Source organism: Purpureocillium lilacinum (assembly GCF_023168085.1).
Source record: "Purpureocillium lilacinum CBS 284.36 DNA, scaffold_6, whole genome shotgun sequence".
In the NCBI taxonomy this organism is placed as follows: Eukaryota; Fungi; Ascomycota; class Sordariomycetes; order Hypocreales; family Ophiocordycipitaceae; genus Purpureocillium; species Purpureocillium lilacinum.
Window position 1 is genome coordinate 2,256,638 of NW_027072116.1, and position 20,010 is coordinate 2,276,647.

The 20,010-nt window shown below is 60.2% G+C and overlaps 5 protein-coding genes across 5 annotated transcripts; 3 read left to right on the plus strand and 2 right to left on the minus strand.

Annotated features, from left to right (window-relative positions):
* Positions 1-2,446: 2,446 nt before the first annotated feature.
* On the plus strand, positions 2,447-4,239 carry PLICBS_008585 (uncharacterized protein; the record flags this gene model as incomplete). Its single annotated transcript, XM_018323883.1, has 3 exons — positions 2,447-2,814; positions 2,945-3,218; positions 3,307-4,239. 3 exons carry the CDS (start codon positions 2,447-2,449, stop codon positions 4,237-4,239), a joined length of 1,575 nt encoding a protein of 524 aa, XP_018177062.1.
* Positions 4,240-6,732: 2,493 nt separating this feature from the next.
* On the minus strand, positions 6,733-7,114 carry PLICBS_008586 (uncharacterized protein; the record flags this gene model as incomplete). The annotated part of the gene is made up of 2 exons (XM_065601419.1): positions 6,733-6,960; positions 7,013-7,114. The coding sequence occupies 2 exons, from the start codon at positions 7,112-7,114 to the stop codon at positions 6,733-6,735; spliced, it is 330 nt and encodes a 109-aa protein (XP_065457491.1).
* A 3,864-nt stretch (positions 7,115-10,978) lies between these two features.
* Positions 10,979-13,423, minus strand: PLICBS_008587 (DEAH-box ATP-dependent RNA helicase prp43; the record flags this gene model as incomplete). Its single annotated transcript, XM_018323881.1, has 3 exons — positions 10,979-11,095; positions 11,163-13,032; positions 13,104-13,423. 3 exons carry the CDS (start codon positions 13,421-13,423, stop codon positions 10,979-10,981), a joined length of 2,307 nt encoding a protein of 768 aa, XP_018177060.1.
* A 666-nt stretch (positions 13,424-14,089) lies between these two features.
* Positions 14,090-16,647, plus strand: PLICBS_008588 (methyltransferase protein; the record flags this gene model as incomplete). Its single annotated transcript, XM_018323880.2, has 4 exons — positions 14,090-14,227; positions 14,296-14,908; positions 14,962-16,406; positions 16,468-16,647. 4 exons carry the CDS (start codon positions 14,090-14,092, stop codon positions 16,645-16,647), a joined length of 2,376 nt encoding a protein of 791 aa, XP_018177059.2.
* Positions 16,648-17,695: 1,048 nt separating this feature from the next.
* Positions 17,696-19,032, plus strand: PLICBS_008589 (uncharacterized protein; the record flags this gene model as incomplete). Its single annotated transcript, XM_065601420.1, has 4 exons — positions 17,696-17,784; positions 17,846-18,471; positions 18,540-18,898; positions 18,952-19,032. 4 exons carry the CDS (start codon positions 17,696-17,698, stop codon positions 19,030-19,032), a joined length of 1,155 nt encoding a protein of 384 aa, XP_065457492.1.
* Between the last annotated feature and the right edge of the window lie 978 nt (positions 19,033-20,010).

A 20,010-nucleotide genomic window follows, 5' to 3' on the forward strand; every position in this document is an offset into this window, starting at 1 on the left:
GAGATTTGAGATAGAATTATTGCGTTGCAGCTCTTAACTCGGTAGTACCGGGTAGCTGGATGAAGGTCAATACAGTGCGAGTCACAGTGTAAATTCTTCACACACTGTGAAACTCCCGGTCACCTGCTCACGCGTCAAGATGGGCCGTGTAGACCCATATTTCCAACGCGTCCTCCAGCGTGTTTCCTTACCCAGACTGCCTCTCCCTCGCATCCCACTATGACAACACCTCATGTTACCGGATCCAGTTTGTCTACGGCCAGTTTCTGGTAAGCACTGGCTTCCAGACCGACTCTCACATACCTGGATACCATACCGGGAGCAGCTTCAACCGCCGGCTGCCACCGTACCACCGAAGCTCCTTTGTTGCCCCCGAGCAACGCTCAACTCGCACGACGCCTCCCCCACAGTTTCCCGTCTCTCGTTTTCCGAAAGGAATGTCTATCGCAGACCCCCTTCAAAGCTTGTTGGCCACGATATGCCGCTCCCGAGCCTGTATCAGGACCTCGTTGCTTGCTGCAGCTGGACCAATCGTGGACCTTGGCTGTCGGTGACCCGACGGTACAGCTCAACCGGGGGAATGAGTTTCGGAACTTAACCCTAAGTTCATTGCTGGTTCAAGTTTGCGCCATGTCGCTCAAACCGGCTTTTATGTCTGACGAGCCAACCGCGACGCTGTCTGCTTGAAAAAGCACGGCGGCTGATCGGAGGTTTTGAGGACGGACCGCTGGGGCGAGCTGTCCAGACACCCTCGTGGTGAGCAAAGGGGTTGGAGCCATGAGCCGACTCTGGCCTGAGGACGCTCGTCAGCCCTACCCGCTGGAACCCGGACGCTGGTCAACAGGAGGCCACCTCTGGATGCGAGCGGCTTTGACTGAGCCTGTCGGCTGAGGGATGTACAACCAACGACCTACCGGTCTCGATATGAGATGACGGAGAGAGATGGGCGCAGAAACGGCATCAAACAGTCAGCGAATGGGGTTTCTCCTCGATCCACAGCTTTGCCTCGTCGGAACCACTCCAGCGCTATGCTGCTGGTTGTGCAGCGAGGATTGCCTGGCTACCAACGGAAACCCCGGGTGACCTGACACTCATCTCGCCGCGCTGTGGAGCCCTCTGCACTCTCGATGTCGTCGAACTTCGACTGTGTCGTCCATCAGATCAGCACGCTCGGTGTGTCCGCCGCAACGCACCAGAGGCCACACCAAGGCACCAGCTACCGGTGTGTGATGCGCTAGCATCTGGCCCGACCAGGCGCATTAACCTCTCGCCGCCGACACATTGCCGCGGTGCCGGAGAACGCCAATTTCCCTCGACGCTCGTCCGGAAGGGTGGCATCGAGATGACAGCGCGGTTTTTGTGGATGTCTTTTGTCCGCGCGGCAATGCCCTCCTAACCCCCTCTTCCGAGAGGTTGATGGAGAGGATACAAAAACAAGTCCTTGTTGGCAGTGCATCACATACGAAAGGAGCGTTCTGGTACCGGTGAATCGGGCTCGCTTGCTGCTTGTACGGGAAAAGATAGCGACCTTGTGTTGCATTGCGTCTTGTCGGCACGATGTCTGCGGACAACGCTGGAGACAGGCCGGGACCCCTCTCGAGTGGGCGTCAAAGTTTCGTACTTGTCCGGCGGTTGAAGGTGGCGTCCAGCTACAACGTGTCCGGAATTTCGCTCTAAGCTGCACCAGCGACGCCATATTGGTTTTCAAGGGCAGGCCCAATTGGAACGGGCAGCCCTGGTTGTCCTCGTGCCAGAAATGGTGAGAGGACAACCCCCCACGATTCAGGGGATAAGTCTCTCCCCCGCTCTCAGGAAACTGAAACACGGGCTGACATTGTCTGCAGGTCAAGATTTGGGGCAGAGGAAGCTTACAGTCAGCGGTCGAGTGAGATGTGCAGGCTGGCAGGGGCTCACGGCAACAAAGAAGCATCCCAGCCAGGCCTGGATATGGGCTAACTTCCTGGAGCTAACTACTGCAGGTCCCGGCGCGGGAGGGACATTACTGAAAGAGCCACACCATGCCTTTTTCTTGACCGAGCGGCCACATGGTACAGTAGCACAAGATCTGAAGACTTCATAATTATCTACGAGTAAATACGATTGATCACAATCCCCACGCCATGTCCCCGGAATCTGGCGTCAGCTACAGATGCAGTTGGCGAATCAATGGAGCCCCAGATTCCCAGTGAAGCGGATCGGGTAGTTCGGCACGAGCTTTGATGGAGTGCCTTGCTAGTGGATGCTGGTGGCTTGCCGCCAACAGGACAAGGCGTGTTTTGCGATCCTGATTTGTGATGTCATCCAGGAACCAAGCCACTCTCCTGGAGCAATTAAAAACAGCGCAACGCGCCGCGGGCCAGGTTTGGGCTGCCCGTACGGGCCGTCCCCTGAAGCTTGTCTTGTCGTCGTTTTTTTGCCGTCTTGGCAGATCGGATTGCTCGCCAAGATGTTGAGATCGTCCCTCGTAGTGCTTGTCGGCCTGGCCACGGTCGGCCTCACGGCGCCCGCCCCGCCTGCGCCGACACCCGTCGCGACAGCGGCGCCAGCGAAGCGTGTCGCCAACGGCGTCGCGGCGCGCGCCCCGGAGCCCACGCCGCCGGCGCAGGGCGGCCTCACCCAGCGCGGCATAGGCGACGACGTCAAGAGCTACGTTGATGGGCTCATCAGTGACGTGGGCAGCAAGGTCTCGTCGTTTGTCAACTCGGGGATCCTCGACTTCCCCAACGGGTTCCCCACCGGGTCGCAGGTCGAGAAATCGGCGGGCGTGTCCAAGACGGACCTGGACGCGCAGCCGACGCAGGTGCTCAACCTCCCGTGAGTGTTTCCGCCCGCCCGCTTCTGTCTCTCGACTCGCCCTGCATACATACATTCAACGTGCGAGGATGGGAGTCTAGGAAAGGGAAGAGACACGTCGCTGACGTCGCGGTTCGCTGCGTGATAACAGAGCCTATGCGAACTGGACCAACAAGGGCTGGAACGTCCGCGTCCACGGAAACGTCTACAAGGTCCCCAACATCACGCAGAAGAAGATTGACGACCTCGCCAACGTCTTCCTCATCGACACGAGCGTCGACAAGCTGTCGCCCTCGGAGCAGGACCAGGCGCGCAACCTGACGCGGTCCATCTTCGTCGTGCAGCAGGGCAGCGAGAATGTCACCATTGACTTTGTCAACGACGTGTCGGTGCGACCCAACGCGACGGGCGGCGCCGTCAATGCTGTACGGAAATGCCCTCCTTGCCCCATGACCTAGTGATGTTGAAGAGCACGTGAAAGCATTTTTGCCGCGTTACTGACACGGACACCAGGAAGGCGGCGCGCAAACCATTAAACTGCCGTACAAGACGACAGTGGAAGGCGACTTTGACGTCTTCCTCGAGCTTCGGAACACGACGGGGCCAAAGGGCGGCCACCTGATTCCCGGCAACGAAACGGCCCATATCCAGACGCTCAACATGTATGCCAACGGCACCAACAGCGGCAACGCGACGGCCTACCTCGTGCCGCCGACCGGCATGACCGTCATCTCGGACATTGATGACATCCTCCGTGTCACCAAGATCTACCAGCCCAAGGAGGGCCTGCTCAACACGTTTGCGCGGCCTTTCACGCCTTGGATGAACATGCCCGACGTCTACGCAAACTGGTCAGCGTCCATTGACAACATGCACTTCCACTACCTCACCACCACGCCCGAACAGGCGACGCGCAACTACATGGACTTCATCTATAAGACGTATCCGCTCGGATCTTTCGACACGCGGCCGCTCAACTTCTCCGACCTGTCGGCAACGCTGCAAATCCGGAGGTTCCTGCTCGACAAGATATTCCAGACGTTCCCCCAAAGGAAGTTCGTCTTGGTTGCCGACACTTCAAACAGCGACGTGATGAAGGCGTACCCTGCGCTCTACAAGGACTACCCAGGCCAGGTCCAGTGCATCTTGCTGCGCAACACGAGCTCGACGGACTCGGGCGACAAGTTCCCGTACGACACGTCAGGATTCAAGGACATTCCGCAGGAACGATACATGTTCTTCAAAGTACCCAACGACCTGAGCCGCCTTGATATTGCCAACGGGCATTGTCTAAACGGCACCATTCCGCAGAACGTGACGTTCAAGGAACAAGGCCTGCCCTTTGGGCTTGGTCAAGACAGCGGGGCGGCCCGGTATGGCTCGGCCCCGTCGATCTCTGTGATCGCAGCTGTGCTGGCCGCGGCCATTGGGGCAGCTTTGATGTGATGACATGTGGGATGGAGATGACGGAAGACGCCCGGCCGCAGAGTAAGCGGCGCGGCAAGTGGCGGGCGTGTGGTGTTGGATATCCTCGCGGACCTTTGCGTCTGTTGCTCCCTTGGTTTTCCTTCTTTGTTAGTCTGCTCCATGCACAGCCTCGCATAAGCTCGAGCGATGTGTCGGTTGCATGACCCGGATGGCATCTCCGGGGGCCGCTGCGCCAATTCAGCACCAGTGAGAGGGCGGTCTGCAGGCACGGTCAGAGGTAGTTGGCGACGGCGGGAGATCACAGGACGGGCCCTGGAGAGCGAGCCTCCCTGGGCGGAGGACGGGACCTCACCGGTCCTGCAAGAGACCAGCGTTAGCTTACATCAAAGTACCGCTACTTCCCAGTCCTAGCCGCTGCAGGCCAGAGCAGCTGCATGCGTCGCCGCCACGGCTCGTGAGATCGGACCTCGGAACAGCGCCGCGCTTTGCCATGCTGCTTCCGCCATTCCATGCTTCAGCTTGAGTTGCATCGGCCTCCGGATGCGCTATACAGGTACGTACACGCCACCCGGCAGCGGCCCATCCGAACGGGCAGGCAACGGCGTCCGGACAACTTTGGGCGTTGGTCGCGATCTGAACGTGTCAGCGAGCACCTCTACTATTCTGGAGTGACAGGGTTTGCGGCTGATGCGCCGTAGTCATGGATCCGATCACTTAGGCGACAGCCCAGGCACGAAGAGGCCCGCTCGTCGGTGTACCTGACGTTCCGGGCATCAACCTTGTATCACCAGCCTGGTCTCCATTCTTTGCGAGAAAGGCCGCTGTAAGTGGGCGTCGGCGGCCGCGCTTGGTGGTTTGTTACTGACCAAGGGGTCCGATTGATTTTGAGTCGATACCTGTAGCCTTGTGCCGAAAAGGGCGAAGTCGAGAGACAAACGCTCCTTGACGAACGCACTTGCTCACATATCCGGGCTCATACGTGTGTAAGCGGAATTGATGAAGAGGAAAGGGCTCTGAAGCCCGTCGCAGCACTTCGTCCGTGCCTCGGTCTTGTGCGTGTGCGAGTGGGAAAAGATGGCACTGGCGGACCCGCAGCGGCCCGTTGGCCTACGTGAGCGTTAGTACTTTGTACTGCGTAGTCAAGGCAAGAGCAGGTCAACAACAGGAAAGAGCTTCTGGAAGTTTGCGAGGAAGGCACAGTGGACATCAGACCCATGCCGCACAATTTGGGTCAGGCAGGCACGGCAGGGATCGCATCTCCATGCGCTCGGTCCACTAACACGCCTCAGGTGTCCACCCCAGGTCGGCTGCGTGCCAGTGGTGGGCCTCCCGTCAAGCAACAACTCAAGTCGATGTCCGCTGCCAGTGACAAAAACATCGACAGGCAGAAACTCAATTCTATTCACATCGGCTCCCACCGCTACGCCCCCTTGCTGCGTCCCGGCAGTTCCTTCTCGCGCCGGAGCGCCAGCACGAGTCGTCATCTCTCTGGTGGGCTGCAGCTTCGCCCTGCAGCGGGTCAGGCAATTACTTACGTACCCGACATCCTAGGAATCTTCCATGGGCTCCCCCCAGACCGCCCATTCGGCTGGGTACGGAGTTGCCGGGGTGTCTTCGGGGCCCCATTGAGCATGCGTCCGCCGACGTTGCGACGTTGGGGCAATCTGATAACAGAGCTGCGCCTGACTCGTTCCGTATGCTCGTCGTTGGCAGTTGATGAGACAGCCGCGGCCTCGGCGAACGTCCTTGGGTTGCCCGTTGGACCGGGGGAGACGCCCTGCTGCAGCGCGAGCCTCGACGAGACCCTGGGCCTGCTGCCACGTCTGTCTGCGACCAGAAGAGCACAGGGTTTCTGAGCACACGGGCCACTTCTGCTCCAATTGCCTGGTTGTCCGTCCGCCGCCGTTGGCCGCGATGATGGTTTCAGACAGCTCGATCCAATCCTGCAGGCACAGACAGCGCGAATATGCATGAGATGGTCCATGGCAAATCCTTTTGAGGCCTTTGAGCCTTTGGAGCCTGCCGCGGCCTGTCCCAAGTACATACATTGGACAACACATTTGCTTCCCGCCGCGATACGCTTGCGTCTGATTCAAAGCAACAAAAGCAACAAGAGAATGCCTTCGACCTCCCAAGGCGACCTGGATGCACAACGCCCCGCTCAACCACGCTCAACGCTTGTGGAATTGCCTAGGAGCTTCTTCCCGTGAGCGAACAGGCCTTCTCGCCCTCACCGTGCGAAACGACGCCACACCCCGGGTTTGGTGTCACGTCGCCCTGCTTCTTTGGATCCGATGCCGGTGGACGGGGCTCTCTGTGTTACCTGCCCCAGGGTTCGATATGAGCCCACAGACCGGGGTTGGCGGTGCCATTCTCCAGTGGAATGTCTCGCACAGACTGTTGGATGGCTCGCTGTGAACAAGAAGGCGGTTTCCGAGGCGCATCTCGGCAAGTTCGGACATCGGAGCAACGGCAAAAAAGGCCCTTCCGTTTCCAGCTCATAGGACAGCCTCAAGTCCGTGACGACACCAGACCCGTAGAGTCCGGCATCGCACTCGTCACGGGCACCGCAGGCGGCGCTTTGTCGCGCAGGGTCCACGTCTCACCAGGCTCAGTCGGGGGAACCAATTCCATGACGACGTACTGTAGTACTCCGTCTCTGACGCGGGGCGCCACGATGTCTCTGGAGATGGTAGCCCACGCCGGCATCTTGGCCTGTTCGTTCTCCCTCCCGTCCGCCTACCATGACATTGTCAGCCATGATTCGGTGAGAGGGCATCCGTCGACGTACCAGGCACGATGCGCAGGGCGAGTTGGCCACCCACACCCAGTTTGGGCAATTGTGCGACATGAAGTACTTGCACCGGTACTTGTAAAAGCCGTTTCCGCCCATGATGTGTTGAGAAGCGGCGCCGGCTGCCTTTGCAGTGAGGAGTGCGACAGGCAAAAGGGTGGTGCGATCAACGAGTATTGTTGGTCACAGCCGTGATCTCAGGTGCGGCAGAACTGAAGCGCGGTGACCTGGTGGCCGGCGATCAGAGCAGAGAATGTTTGATCAAGAGCAACGAGGAAACAAGGAGCCAAGCTGGTATCGACAATAATGAACACTGCCTCAGTCTGGAGCCGTGGACACCGGACGGCGTCGTATTTATCTGGAAACCAGACCTCAGGGCATATGCCCGGTGTGAGGCTCCGAGTGGACTTGGAGATCGAGCCTGGGCCAGCGGGCACAGCACAAGTACAGGTTCTTTGGCCTTTGCATGGTACTTATCCACCTTGTCTGGATCATCAAGGTGCACACCCCGGCACTGTGACGCAACCCAGGTTGCGTGCGGTTGATGCCGTGGAACAGCTGCCCGAGGTGTTACGCGACATGACACCCCTTCCAGGAGCCCAAATCGGGGACCGCAGACTCTGCAAAGCGACTTTCCAGGAAGGGTAAAATGGCCAGATTCGAGGAACAGTTGGCTGCCAGGGATCAGCCCTGACTATTTCCCACGACGCGTTCATTTGGAAGAGCACTAAGACGACCCCCCTGTCACAATGCGGCCGAGGTGCAGCTTTCGCGCCGCAGCTTGCTCGGCCATGACACTGCCCTACCTGCCAGCTTACCATCCCGCCAGGGCTCCCGCCTTGTCAAAAACCTGCCTGCCAGGGCCCGCGCCTGGTGCGACGACGCACTTTTGGATCGCAGAAATTCGGACGCGGCAGGCCCTCGACCGGAGTGTTGGCCCGACGGCTCTGACACCAGCGTGGACCAACCGTCACGAGTGCCTCGAGGGGTCGGTCCGCCGTTATCAGCTGTTTTTGTGTGCAGCGGCATGTTCCTTTTTTAAATCCTGTACCCGCCGTTGCCCTCCGCGTAGGCCCCTGTCGCGGATTGCGTCCTCCAGGCAAGTTGTCGGCCAGTTGGCATGGCTGGCGTCCACAAAACATTCGCATTGACAGCGGCACCAACCAGGACCCCATGCGCGGTACGCATTGGTACGGTTCATTTCTCTTGAAAATTTTCGGACAGGGGACAAGGGAGGCTGATGAAGCACCACGCGAGAACCGCACCCAGTTGGATGGTTTGCGTGCATCTAGGCCTGCACATGGGGACGCCAAGTACACTGGGCTTTCCATCCATACATCCGGATGGTTCGGCGATAACACTTGTCAGGGCAGCATGCCATCATATCATCTGCAGAAAACGTGCTCAGGCAGCAAGGGGACAAGTGGACAAGAAGTCGCGACATGGCGCGACTAGCAGTGCACAGGGAGTTAGGCCCTCGGCATTTCGATTAGGCAGTCTGGTCTATCCCGCTGAGCACTGGGGACGTCGTCGACTGCGGATACTACTGGAGATGCCTCGCAGACCGACGGGAAAAGTCGTGGGATACCGAGCCCTTCCTCATCGCCTCCGTTCGTTGCGATTCGACCCTTGGTGAGGGTGTGCGAGTGGTTCGGATGCTTGATACCTCACAGGTGGACATGGGCCCATGCAGCCACGCCGCGGCGAGACACCCTGGCCATGTCTTGCCCAACAAACGCTGTCTGCGATCTGCCGGCGGACAGCCATCTACATTGCACCACTGGAGCTTGTGCTGCAGCACTGCCTCTAATAGGTCGCTGGCAACCCCTGTCCAGCGCAGGGCACGCCGTATTAACGAGCTATCTTCATCGGGGCCGCAATCCGCCTCGGACCTATTCTGCAGATAGGCTTGGCTACTCCCACAAAGTCGAGACGTCAACTACGTGTACATGGACACACAAGTTGGGACCGATGCGGCTCCTCTACCTGATTCGGGAGCTGGGTAGGCAGAACACGGTACGCCGAATGTGTATGTGGGCTCTGGACCGCTTGAATCTCGACTTTGGATTTCGCAATGGCTGGCAGTAAGGTGCAGTAGGTAAGTATCGGTGAAGCCGGCATCGACGCGTCTGCGGGCAGCGATAAGGACGAGGTGCGTCGTCACATGCCAGAGCTATGCCCTGCGGTTCGCCGTGAGATGGTGCCAAACGTCAAGGTCGAGCCTTATCATGCCCGCCTATGCCGTTGCCGCCGCCCGGTCGCGGGCCGAGCGCCAGAGCGTCCGAGCGAGAAAAGCTGCACGACAGCGATGGGCTGTAATGTCGTACAACCTTTGGTCAAGCTTGCAGCTCTAAACCCGGGTTGCCATTGGTACCTTTCTCGAGGCCCGGACATGGGGCGACGCTGAAAGCGACGCTTACGACGAGTCGAGATGGTCCGTTGTCCGAGAAGCTGAAACCGCATCGCGTTGTTTCATCGCGGCCAAGGACGGACACCACCACGACGAAATATATACGATGGCAATCTGCACGGACGAGATCGGCCCTGATCCCGGCTCCGTGAATGCTCAATCGTCGACCGGTAGCGGCGAACGCGGTGCCTGCTGGTGAGATGCAGCCGCGGCGTTGCGGTAACACGCCGAGCAGTGTCTTGGTCGTGCGGCGTCTCGGCTGCACAGGCACATAATTCACACTTCAGCACGACGACCGTCGCCACGGACGAGACGAGAAGACAGCGAGGAAACTGCTTCAGCACTGGCTAGCGCGCGGAAGCTAAGCCACCGGCTGACGAGCCGTCCCGCTGTCTCGTCGAACCAAGCTGTCAGCCACCAACCACTACTGCACTGATGTCGTTGCGCGCCTGATAACAGTTGGGGGCCGTGTCCAGCTCACCGTCGCCGATGCGGCACTCTTGTCTCTCTTGTCGACGTCCGCGCACGCACATCGAAGCACAGCATGCGCGTGTCTCGCGCCTAGAGGAGGGTCCGTTGGGCCCCCAGTCGCACAAGGTCCGAGCAGAGGTCATCGGCCGCCACGCCACGAGGGGGGGAACCTCCGAAGCGTCGATTCCCCTGCTGAGCTGCCGCGGTGGCTTGGCCGCCGTGTGCATGTCGCCGTGGGTGCCAGCTGCAAGAGCTCGAGTCGACGTCAGGCTGCCCGGAAGCACAGTCCACATCCTGCCCACGCAATGGCGTCGTATGCATATCGCAGGCGCACGGCATGCGACGTCGGACCCCACAGGGTGCGGGGAGACAGCATCCAGGGACCCCCCTTTTCCATTGCGACGTGCTTCTCACCCGCGCGCCCGGCTACCGGATATCGTGTAATTGGATCCCACGCTTCAACGAGACGCAGTCCTTCTCCTGTTGCCTGTAAGATCGTATGCCATGCGAGCCCGTCCGTCCGCGGGGTGCAGTCGTGCGACGCAGACATGTCCGTCAGCGCGAGCAAAAGACCCTGGCTCTGTGTCACAGCTGGCCGCGACCGTCGTCACGAAGCGCGGGCGAGCTGGCCGACTTGTCAGCCCTGACGATGCGGGCACGTAGCTTGCTAGCCCCCAGTATGTCCCGTCGCGAATGCTGTGCGACGATAGCCGAATACTATTCAACTCGCCACGTCTTTGCTCTAAGTGGTCGAAAAGCAACCGAACCGTCTACAACGCATAGCTATGCCTCTCTGTCCTCCTGAGCGCCAGCCGACTCATCATCTCTCCTCGCGAGGTTGCCGATGACTCCAACAAAACACAAACTCAAGCGTCCAGACCCAGGACGCCCGACCACACGAGAAAACAAGCACGGCGATTTTGCCCAGGCCAGTCACCGGCACGCCCTGTGCTTCCCCTGCCCCGAGATATGCGAAAAGAGACAACTGCGTCTCCTCGCGGCTCCCGATGCCGCACACGCTCGAGGGGAAGGGCGCACCACGTCGCGACCACGTCGCCTCGGCCGCACATCGCGTCAACAAATCACCGCCCCCCCTTCATGGCTTCCTTGCGCCTCTTCTTCTCCGCAGCGCGCTGGAGGGAGCGCTTCACTTCTCCCTGCTCAAACGTGTCCAGATCGTAGTAGACCGGCGCGATTTCCTGAAAGACGGCACGGTCAGCACAACACTTGCAGAAGGGAAGCAAACATCTTGGCGGAGTCGCGTACCAATAACCACTCTGGGCGAATTCCCGTGCAGGTGCGGACGTATTGCTTCGACGTCAGCACAAACTCGTTGTAAAGGACCCAGTCAAACTCGGTGCGCAGGACCGTCGACGGGTGGATCAGGACGGCCTGATCATCCTTGACGGTCCGGTACACCTTGCCCGAGCTCTCCTTCATTGCCACCTGCATGAAGAAGCCGCTCAATAGGGCCCGCCGGATGTTGGTGTAGTAGCTCTTGTCCTCGAACGGAGTCGAGATGAGCTCCAGCCCGTGCGTCTCCATGATACGCTTGAGCTGGGCCCGGACGCTGTCCGCGCTGGACAAATGCCGGAAGGAAAGGAAGTGCTCATGGCACCACTGCTTGAGGCGGCCCGCATCCGTGGTGCCCTGGCCCTTGAAGGCGTGGTAGGCGTTGAGAAGGGTCAGGTGGTCTCCGTCGGGATGGCTGAAGTGGGCCTTCATCTCGTCCGCCCTCTTGCGGTTGTTGGCAGGCCGGATCCAGATCTGAGGCACCGACAGCAGCGACGTGATTGAGAGAATCTCGTTGGAGCAATAGAACTCGGGCGACGAGATCAACATCACGGCCAGAGCGGGGTCCAGCGGGAACTCTGACGCCAGACTGCCTAGCGTCGTCAGCTCGCCCTCGTCGTCCAGGCAGGCGAGATAGTTGAGTTCCTCCAGCGCCCTCATCATGGTCTCGGGGGCTGGCGGGTCCATGAGATCAAAGTGAACGAGGTCCTCAACGCCGAGCTTCTTCAGCTCGAGGACCGTGTTGGCCAGATTGGACCGCAGAATCTCCGGGTAGGTCTGCTCGATGAGCTCCTTCTTGAAAGCGTGCTCAGTGTAGAGCCTGAAGCATTTTCCGGGCTTGGTACGACCAGCACGACCGGCGCGCTGCTGGGCCGAAGCCTTGGAGATTGGCGACACGAGCAGGGACTCTACGCGAATTCGCGGGTTGTAGATCTTCTGCTTGCTAAATCCGGGATCGACAACGTAGACGATACCGTCAATGGTCAAACTGGTTTCGGCAATGTTGGTCGAGACGATGATCTTGCGTCCCGGCCGGCCTCCCTTCCGCGCCGGACCAGGGGCAGGGTCGAAAATGCGTTGCTGCTGGTGCGGTGGCAGCGTGCCGTAGAGCGGATATACCGCAAGAGGACCGGCGTCGACCTCTCTCGTCAACTCGTCCGCCTCGAGACTAATCTTGCGGCATGCGTCTTCGATTTCGTCCTCTCCTGTCAGGAACAGGAGCACATCACCCTCGGGCTCAGAGGCATGGATTTGAAGAACGGTGCGGATAGCGGCCTCGACGTAGTCCTTCTCGGGTTCGGCGGTGTAGAAGATCTCGACAGGGTGCGTGCGACCAGGCACAGCGAGGAGCGGAGCGTCGTTAAAGTACTTTTGGAACTTTTGGGCGTCGAGGGTGGCGGACATGATGATGATCTTCAGGTCTGATCGTCGCATCGATATTTGCTTCAGCAGCGCCATGAGGATGTCGGTAGAAAGGGTCCTTTCGTGGGCTTCGTCGAGAATGATGCAGCTGTACCGAGACATTTCGTGGTCGTGCATGGCTTCGCGAAGCAGCATACCGTCCGTCATGTACTTGAGCATCGTCTTGGGACCCGTCATGTCCTCGAAACGAATGCTGTAACCGACCTCCTCGCCCAGGTTGACGTCCATCTCGTCGGCGACACGCTGCGCGACGGACATGGCGGCGACTCGACGGGGCTGGGTACAGGCAATGAGCTTGCCCGTCTGCTGGGGCAGCTCGTCGAAGACGACATATTGGGGGATCTGGGTCGTCTTTCCCGAACCAGTCTCACCGACGAAGACGAGGATCTGCGTCGAGTGGTACTTGTCGAGGAACTCTTGCCTGCGAGGTAGCCTGTGGTCAGCGATCACGGAGTGCGAGGCGAGTGCGTTGGCGGGGAGGGTCGGGTCTACCTCTGCTTGTGAACGGGGAGATCTCGCCGCGTTTCCAGGATCCGAAAGTACTGCTGTGAATGCGACCGTCCGGTGAAGGGATTGATGGCAGCGTCCTCGGCCTTTGAGGCCTCCGCGGCGGTCGTCTTGTGACGCCTCATGCCCGCGAGGGGGCCATAGCCGTTGGCCTGGTCGTCGTCGTCGTGCATGTGGGCGAGGTATGGGTTGACTCTGTCTGCGGCGGCGTCCACCTCGGTCGTCGTCTTCTTGGCCTTCTTGCGGGAAAACTCTTCCACGTCGGCGCTGGAGCGCTTCTCAGCCTTGGCGTGGTTGGAGGCCATTGCGCTCGCTCTGTCCGGCAGGAGAGGATGGGGCAGGAGCGGGTTGGAGTGGTGAGGATGGGATGGGGCGTACCTGGCTGGCAGGCGGGCAGTTGTGCTGCGAGGCCATCGGGGTTTGGCTTCCGAAAATTTTGGCGGGCCAGAGGGGCGCTGCCTATCGATAAGGACCCTGGAGGAGACAGTGCTAGATGCCGTCTCCCCACGGTATGCTCGTGGACGGTAAATGTGCCCAGATCGTCTGCAACAATATTGCGGGGCTGTCTGCAACTTGAATACTGCGTTCTAGGCAGGCCGTTATAATTTCAGAGATCGAATGTCGTAAGACTCAAATGCTATCTCAATTGACCTATTTGACGCCCTGCATCTTGTGAAGAGCCAGCTTTGATGGTCGCAGCATACCCCAGCCGCGTGCGGCGCACACTGTGCGTCTGGCGCAGAACCATGCTCACCGCGAAAATACCAGCGAGCTTCGACATCTGCACTGCGTGGCTCTGAGGCTCCGCCGACAAACTCTGTACAGCTTGTGGCGCTGTGAAGCGACTCTCGAGGACCTTCAGCATACCCAAAAGAACCGCTCACCTCTGTTTCTGAGCGATTCCCGCAAAGATTGCGGTTGTTTGCAAGCAAGGGCACGAGAGATACCTGTTTGGTAACACGACCCAAACCATGGCGTTTGAAGGAACGGGGCTGGGCATGCCTGAAGGTTATGGACCTCAGCAGCCGGCTTTCCACATTGGAAAACACGATTCGGCCCGGGATGTGCCTCTAACGGATCTCCAATACGGTTACTTGCTCAACCAGGGGGTGAGAGAGGACTCTGCGTGTCCCATTCTCACGGCGAGCAGGCTGGCTGACGACACTCACAACCGCAGATCAGCTTCGCGACGTCTCCCATCACCAACAACCACTTCAAGAAGAGGGTCTTCAAGCTCGTCGCGGACCACCTCGCCCTGCTGAGCAAGAATGGCGAGTCGGGCACCAGCACCGTCACGGCCTCGCGGGCGGAACCCATCCTGCCGCCTCTGACCCCCGAGGACACCTCGCTGTTCCCTTCTGCCGCGGTCAATACGTACACGGCGTGCATCAGCCCATGGATTGACTTGTGCTCCACGGACCCTATCGTGTCCAGCATCTCGCGCCAGGTGCTGAACCTGGAGATCAACTATGCCAACTTTTGCGGCGTGCGGAGCATCATGCTCACTGGGCCCGCGCGGGATGCCTCCAAGGACGGAGGGAACCAGGGCTTGGCTCAGTACTCGCGGGCTGTCCAGGAAGCTCTTAAGATTGGAAACACTTTGGCCTTCCTGGTTCACATGCCAATGTACAGAGAGCCCGTGGTGGGCCAGGAGAACGAGACGCTCTCCTCGCTTTGCCCGCAAGCAAGCGCAAGTGCCTCTGCCACAAAGAGCATAGACCTCTTCAGTGCGTGGGACTCGTGGCACCATATTCGGTCGGTGTGCAATTACAGTCTCAGGCTCTTTGTCGGTATGCTTGCGAACCCATGTTCTCATTCGTACTCAACTGACGCGCTTGTTCAGCGCTCAAGCTGCCCAAGGTCATGCCGGAAAAGGACCTGCAAAACAGATGGTTCGCAGAGCCCTTGCAGTATCTGACCATCGGGCCCGAGGTGTTCCAGACGAACAAGGGCGGTTACCCCTGCTTGTCGAAACATCACCAGGACCTCATCTTCACGTATATGCGGCTGAAGGCATTCCCCTGGCTTCTGCTCTGCGACGTCGGCCCGGATGCGTCCCAGTTCAAGCCCAGCTCGTCTTCTCTGCTGGCGCAGAAACCGCCAGTCACGGACGAGGACTTCCCAAGCCTGTCCGCCGCGCACTCTCCGGCAAACACCGCCCAGTCTCAAGCACCCCGAGGCAATGCCCACATGGCGTATCTGCAGTGGCTCGAGTCGCAGCAGCCGGTGTTCACCGCTCTTGAGTCCACGACCCTGACAAGCTTCCAAGACTGGCTGCAGTCGCCGCTACAGCCGTTGTCGGACAACCTCGAGTCCGCCACCTATGAGGTATTCGAGGGCGACCCCGTCAAGTACGACCAGTATGAGGCAGCAGTTGTCGAGGCTTTGACGGAATGGAAGGCTCTCGGGCTGCCGACATCCAAGCCTGGCGTTGTGGTCATTGCAGTGGCCGGCTCGGGCCGTGGCCCTCTTGTCACGCGCGCGCTCAAGGCGGCAGAGTTTACCGGTGTTCCGGTTGAGGTGTGGGCGGTCGAGAAGAACCCCAACGCCTACGTCTATCTGCTGAGGCAGAATCAGACCGTCTGGGGCGGCAAGGTGACCGTGATCAAGACGGACATGCGCGCCTGGAAGGGCCCGGTCGTGTCGGAATCGGCAGAGACAGGGCCAGTGCACGGCAAGGTGGACATTCTCATCTCGGAACTTCTCGGTTCCTTTGGAGACAACGAGCTGTCCCCCGAGTGCCTGGACGGCATCCAACATGTCGTTGCGAAGCCTCACGGAATCTCGATCCCCAGCTCGTACACGGCGCACTTCAGCCCCATTTCTACGCCCAAGCTGTATGCGGATATCCTGGCGAGGTCCGCCACGGAGGACACGGCGTTTGACACACCCTGGGTGGTGAGACTGTACGCGCTGGATTTCGTCTGCCAACGAGTGCCCGGACACCCCCGCTTCCAGCAGGCGTGGGAGTTCTCTCATCCGATACCAGAGTCTACGCTCGCGGCCGTGCAGGCACGTCGCTCAGGAGGCGTTGTTGGCGGTGGCGGCGGAAGCATGGCCGGCGCGGCCGGTGCGAATGACCACAACTCGCGGTACTGCCACGTTACGTTTGTATGCCGCGCGCGGGGTGTCATCCACGGATTGGCAGGCTACTTTGAGTCTACACTGTACGAGTCGAGGCTGGACGAGCATAAGGGCGAGAAGGTGGAAATTAGCACGCACCCGGAGCGCATCGACGCCAAGAGCAAGGACATGATCTCATGGTTCCCCATCTTCTTTCCTCTCAAGGTGAGTCGAGACGTTGGCGTTGGCGTTGGCGTGGTGAATTTTAAGCTAACACGGTGCCTAGAAACCGATTACTTTCCCGGCGGACACGGAGCTCGAGGTGAGCATGTGGAGGCAGACAGACGACAGCAAAGTGTGGTACGAGTGGCTTGTGGAAGCGTGGACGTGGGTTGGGCCCACGACGAGAATCAAGGTAGGGTCGTCGGACCTGTGCAGCAGTCGCAATGTCGCATGCTTGATGTAGGGCGTCGGAAGAATTAGATGGCAAGCGGCATGGCAGGCGAGCTTGGTCCGGGATCGGACGTGTCTTGGAGAAATCGACGGCTGAACAAGACGGGATGACGAGGAGGAAGTTTGCGGGCGGCGCAGCATGACACCACAGCAGCAGCGGCGGCGCAATGTGCGTAACGAGTCGTACAGACACCAGGCAAATTCCCGTATGATATTCGTCGTGATGCGCTTCCTGGAGGATGGATGAACTGACGGATGGATGGTGCTACGCCCTCCCGGAGCCGAGTCGGAGGCGTCTGCACAGGCAGGCCGGCCGGGCCCGGAAAACGCCGGCTGCCCTGGCGGATTGGCATGTGGAAGGCGCCGGCGCGGCGGAAAACGGCGGGCGCCAACAGGGGGCTTCGGCAGGGTCGGCGCCCCTCGCGCGCACGGCCTGGGCGCTGTAGAACCCCCCGGGCAGCGCTGGAGAAGCAGAGAATCGGGGCGCACGCTCCGTTGACGGAGGAGCTCGGGCTGCCTTTTAGTCTCCCATACGTAACCGCCGGTGCTTGATTGGCGACTCTGGGCTCGTCGACAGCTTCCGCTCCCACCATCTTCGAGCTGCTGTCGAGACTGTGGTGCAAGGGACAGCACTGCATTCGCGAGCTGGCGCGCCGCAAGGACGATCAACTCGCAAGTACCGCTCGCCCGCGACCTGCTAGCACGGCGCGTCGCATCCGCACCAACAGCGCAAACCCCCTCTGCCCGTCCGGTACTTTGCCTCGGACCGTCGCCCCTTCCACCTCCCCATTGGCATTGGCGAGAACCACCCCGCGGTGGGGATGCTTCCGTCACGGGTAGCCGGCGCCATGCGGCTCGTCTCAGGCCCGCGGCCAGCAGCTGTTGTCCGATCGGCCCTCGGGGGGCTGCCCCGCCAGCAGCGCCCGTCGTCCTATGTCTACCCCTCCATCGCGAGCTCCAGGCCACTTTCCTCCAACTTACATCCTCGTCGACAACACCCCCCTTCACACCCGACAGCAAGATACCACCAGTCTGCGCAGCACCGCCGGCCGTCTTCCACAATGTCTTCCCAACCCGCACACCCGACGCTGCTCATCCCGGGGCCCATCGAATTTGACGATGCCGTCCTCCAGTCCATGGGCCACTACAGGTGCGTTGCGAGTGCACTGGCTGCTCCCATACTTCACAGCGTGCTGACTGGGGATTCACAGCGAGAGCCACGTCGCTGCCGGCTTCGTCGCCACCTTTGGCGAGACCCTCACCCTGCTGCGCCAGCTCTTCCAGACGACCAACCCCGCGTCGCAGCCCTTCGTCATCAACGGCTCGGGCACCCTCGGCTGGGACCTCGTCGCCGTCAACCTCGTCGAGCCCGGTGAGGATGCCCTTGTCCTGAGCACCGGCTACTTTGGCGACGGCTTCGCCGACTGCCTGCGCGCCTACGGCGCCAACGTCACCAAGCTCGACGGGCCCATTGGCGGGCGGCCTCAGGTCGCGGACGTCGAGAAGGCCCTCAAGGAGAAGAAGTACAAGATCCTCACCGTGACGCACGTCGACACCTCCACCGGTGTCCTGAGCGACATCAAGAGCATCGCCGCTGCCGTCAAGAAGGTGTCCCCTGAGACCCTCGTCATCGTCGATGGCGTCTGCAGTGTCGCCTGCGAGGAGCTTGCCTTTGACGAATGGGGTCTTGACGGCGTCGTCACGGCTGGCCAGAAGGCCATTGGCTGCCCTGCCGGCCAGTCCATCTCCATGTTCAGCGGCCGCGCCATCCAGGTGGTCCAGAACCGCAAGACGGAGCCCGCTACCTACTTTGCGTCGATGAAGCGGTGGTTGCCGAGTAAGTACACACCTGAGCTCACTGTCCTGTTTGCATAACAAACGCAGGATTGACGTCCCAATCCACAGTCATGCAAAACTACGAGGCCAAGAAGCCTTCCTACTTCGCCACGCCTTCGCCCCAGCTCGTCCACGCCCTCAACACGGCCCTCAAGCAGATCCTGTCCAAGCCCCTGTCCGAGCGCTTCAGCAAGCACATCGAGGTCTCGGACCGGGTCAAGAAGACCGTCACGGACATGGGCCTCAAGATAGTCGCGACTAAGCCTGAGGATCAGTCCCACGCCATGACGGCCATCTACCTGCCCGAGGGCGTCGCCATCCCGGACGTCCTGCCCAAGCTCCTCAGTAAGGGCATCATCTTTGCCGGCGGCATCCACAAGGAGATTGGCACAAAGTACATCCGGTTCGGCCACATGGGCATCACGGCAGTGAGTCTCGCATCCATTTGCGTGAAAGAGCATCCGCTAACCCGTTCGCTCAGGTCGACCCCCGCCGCAACGATGTCGACAAGGCCCTCGAGGCTCTCAAGACCGCCCTGGGCGAGTGCGGCTACAAGGCATAGAGAAGCGGGGAGCTTGCAGAGGAGTGTACATAGATGTTGGATACCTACTACGTCAACGAGACTCTTAGAGCCCGCGCTATAATGCCGCCCCGCGAAGAGGCAGTTTGCCCGCGTCTTTTGTGCGCCAATGGTGAGGAGTTGTGAGCTACTATCGCATCTGCAGCAAGGCCAGCAAGGGCTGGCTGCCTGGACGAGATATAAAAGCGTCTCAATGCAGGGAGCATGTCCCACATCCGTACGAATAAAGTACAGTCCGTGGTCGCGGAAATGTGCAATAATAGCTGTGTGTGCCTGGCTGTGCCCGTCATGTCCGACAGGCATGCGACCTACGTCACCGCGGCGCCGGACTTTAGTCCGGGCGATAAGGAACCAACGTCAACCGCTGTGTCCCACACTGCGGGCTTTCTAGGTGTGTGTCGGGTGCTCGCCGCCCTCTTGGGTGCCGCCACAAGTCCCGAGACAACCAGCGGTGGAGGAGGTACTGGGTACGGCGTGGCGCGTGGCCTGATGCCGGGCTCTCCCCGCCTCTGCCAGGTGTTTGGGCTGACAAACCACAGCAACGCAGGTACACTGTACTCGGCGAGCGAGGCGTCGTTCAGGCACCTCAAGCAGCGCCTCCGAAGCACAGCAGCCGAACGGCAGCAGCACTGCAGCAGCTATTTTGTGGCTGGGCATCCATTGCTGGGCAGGGCAGGGTAGCAAGGGCAGGTGCTGATGCTGGTGCCGGTGCTGGTGTGAGCACCGAGGAATGGCAAGCAAACCTGGAAGGCACCCAACGGTAGAGACGAGCAGCAAGAGCTCCCCCCCGCCACCCCGCTGAGGGGCCTGCGCCACAACTGCCCGCCTTGCCCGCCTCGCTGTTGCCGCGCGACACACACGCTGGCTCGGTCGGTGACGACGGCCCCGGTTCCCGCCTGGCAGCACCAGCAACGGCGGCAGCTTGGAGCCCACCTACCTCACCCCCAGGCGGAGCCGTGC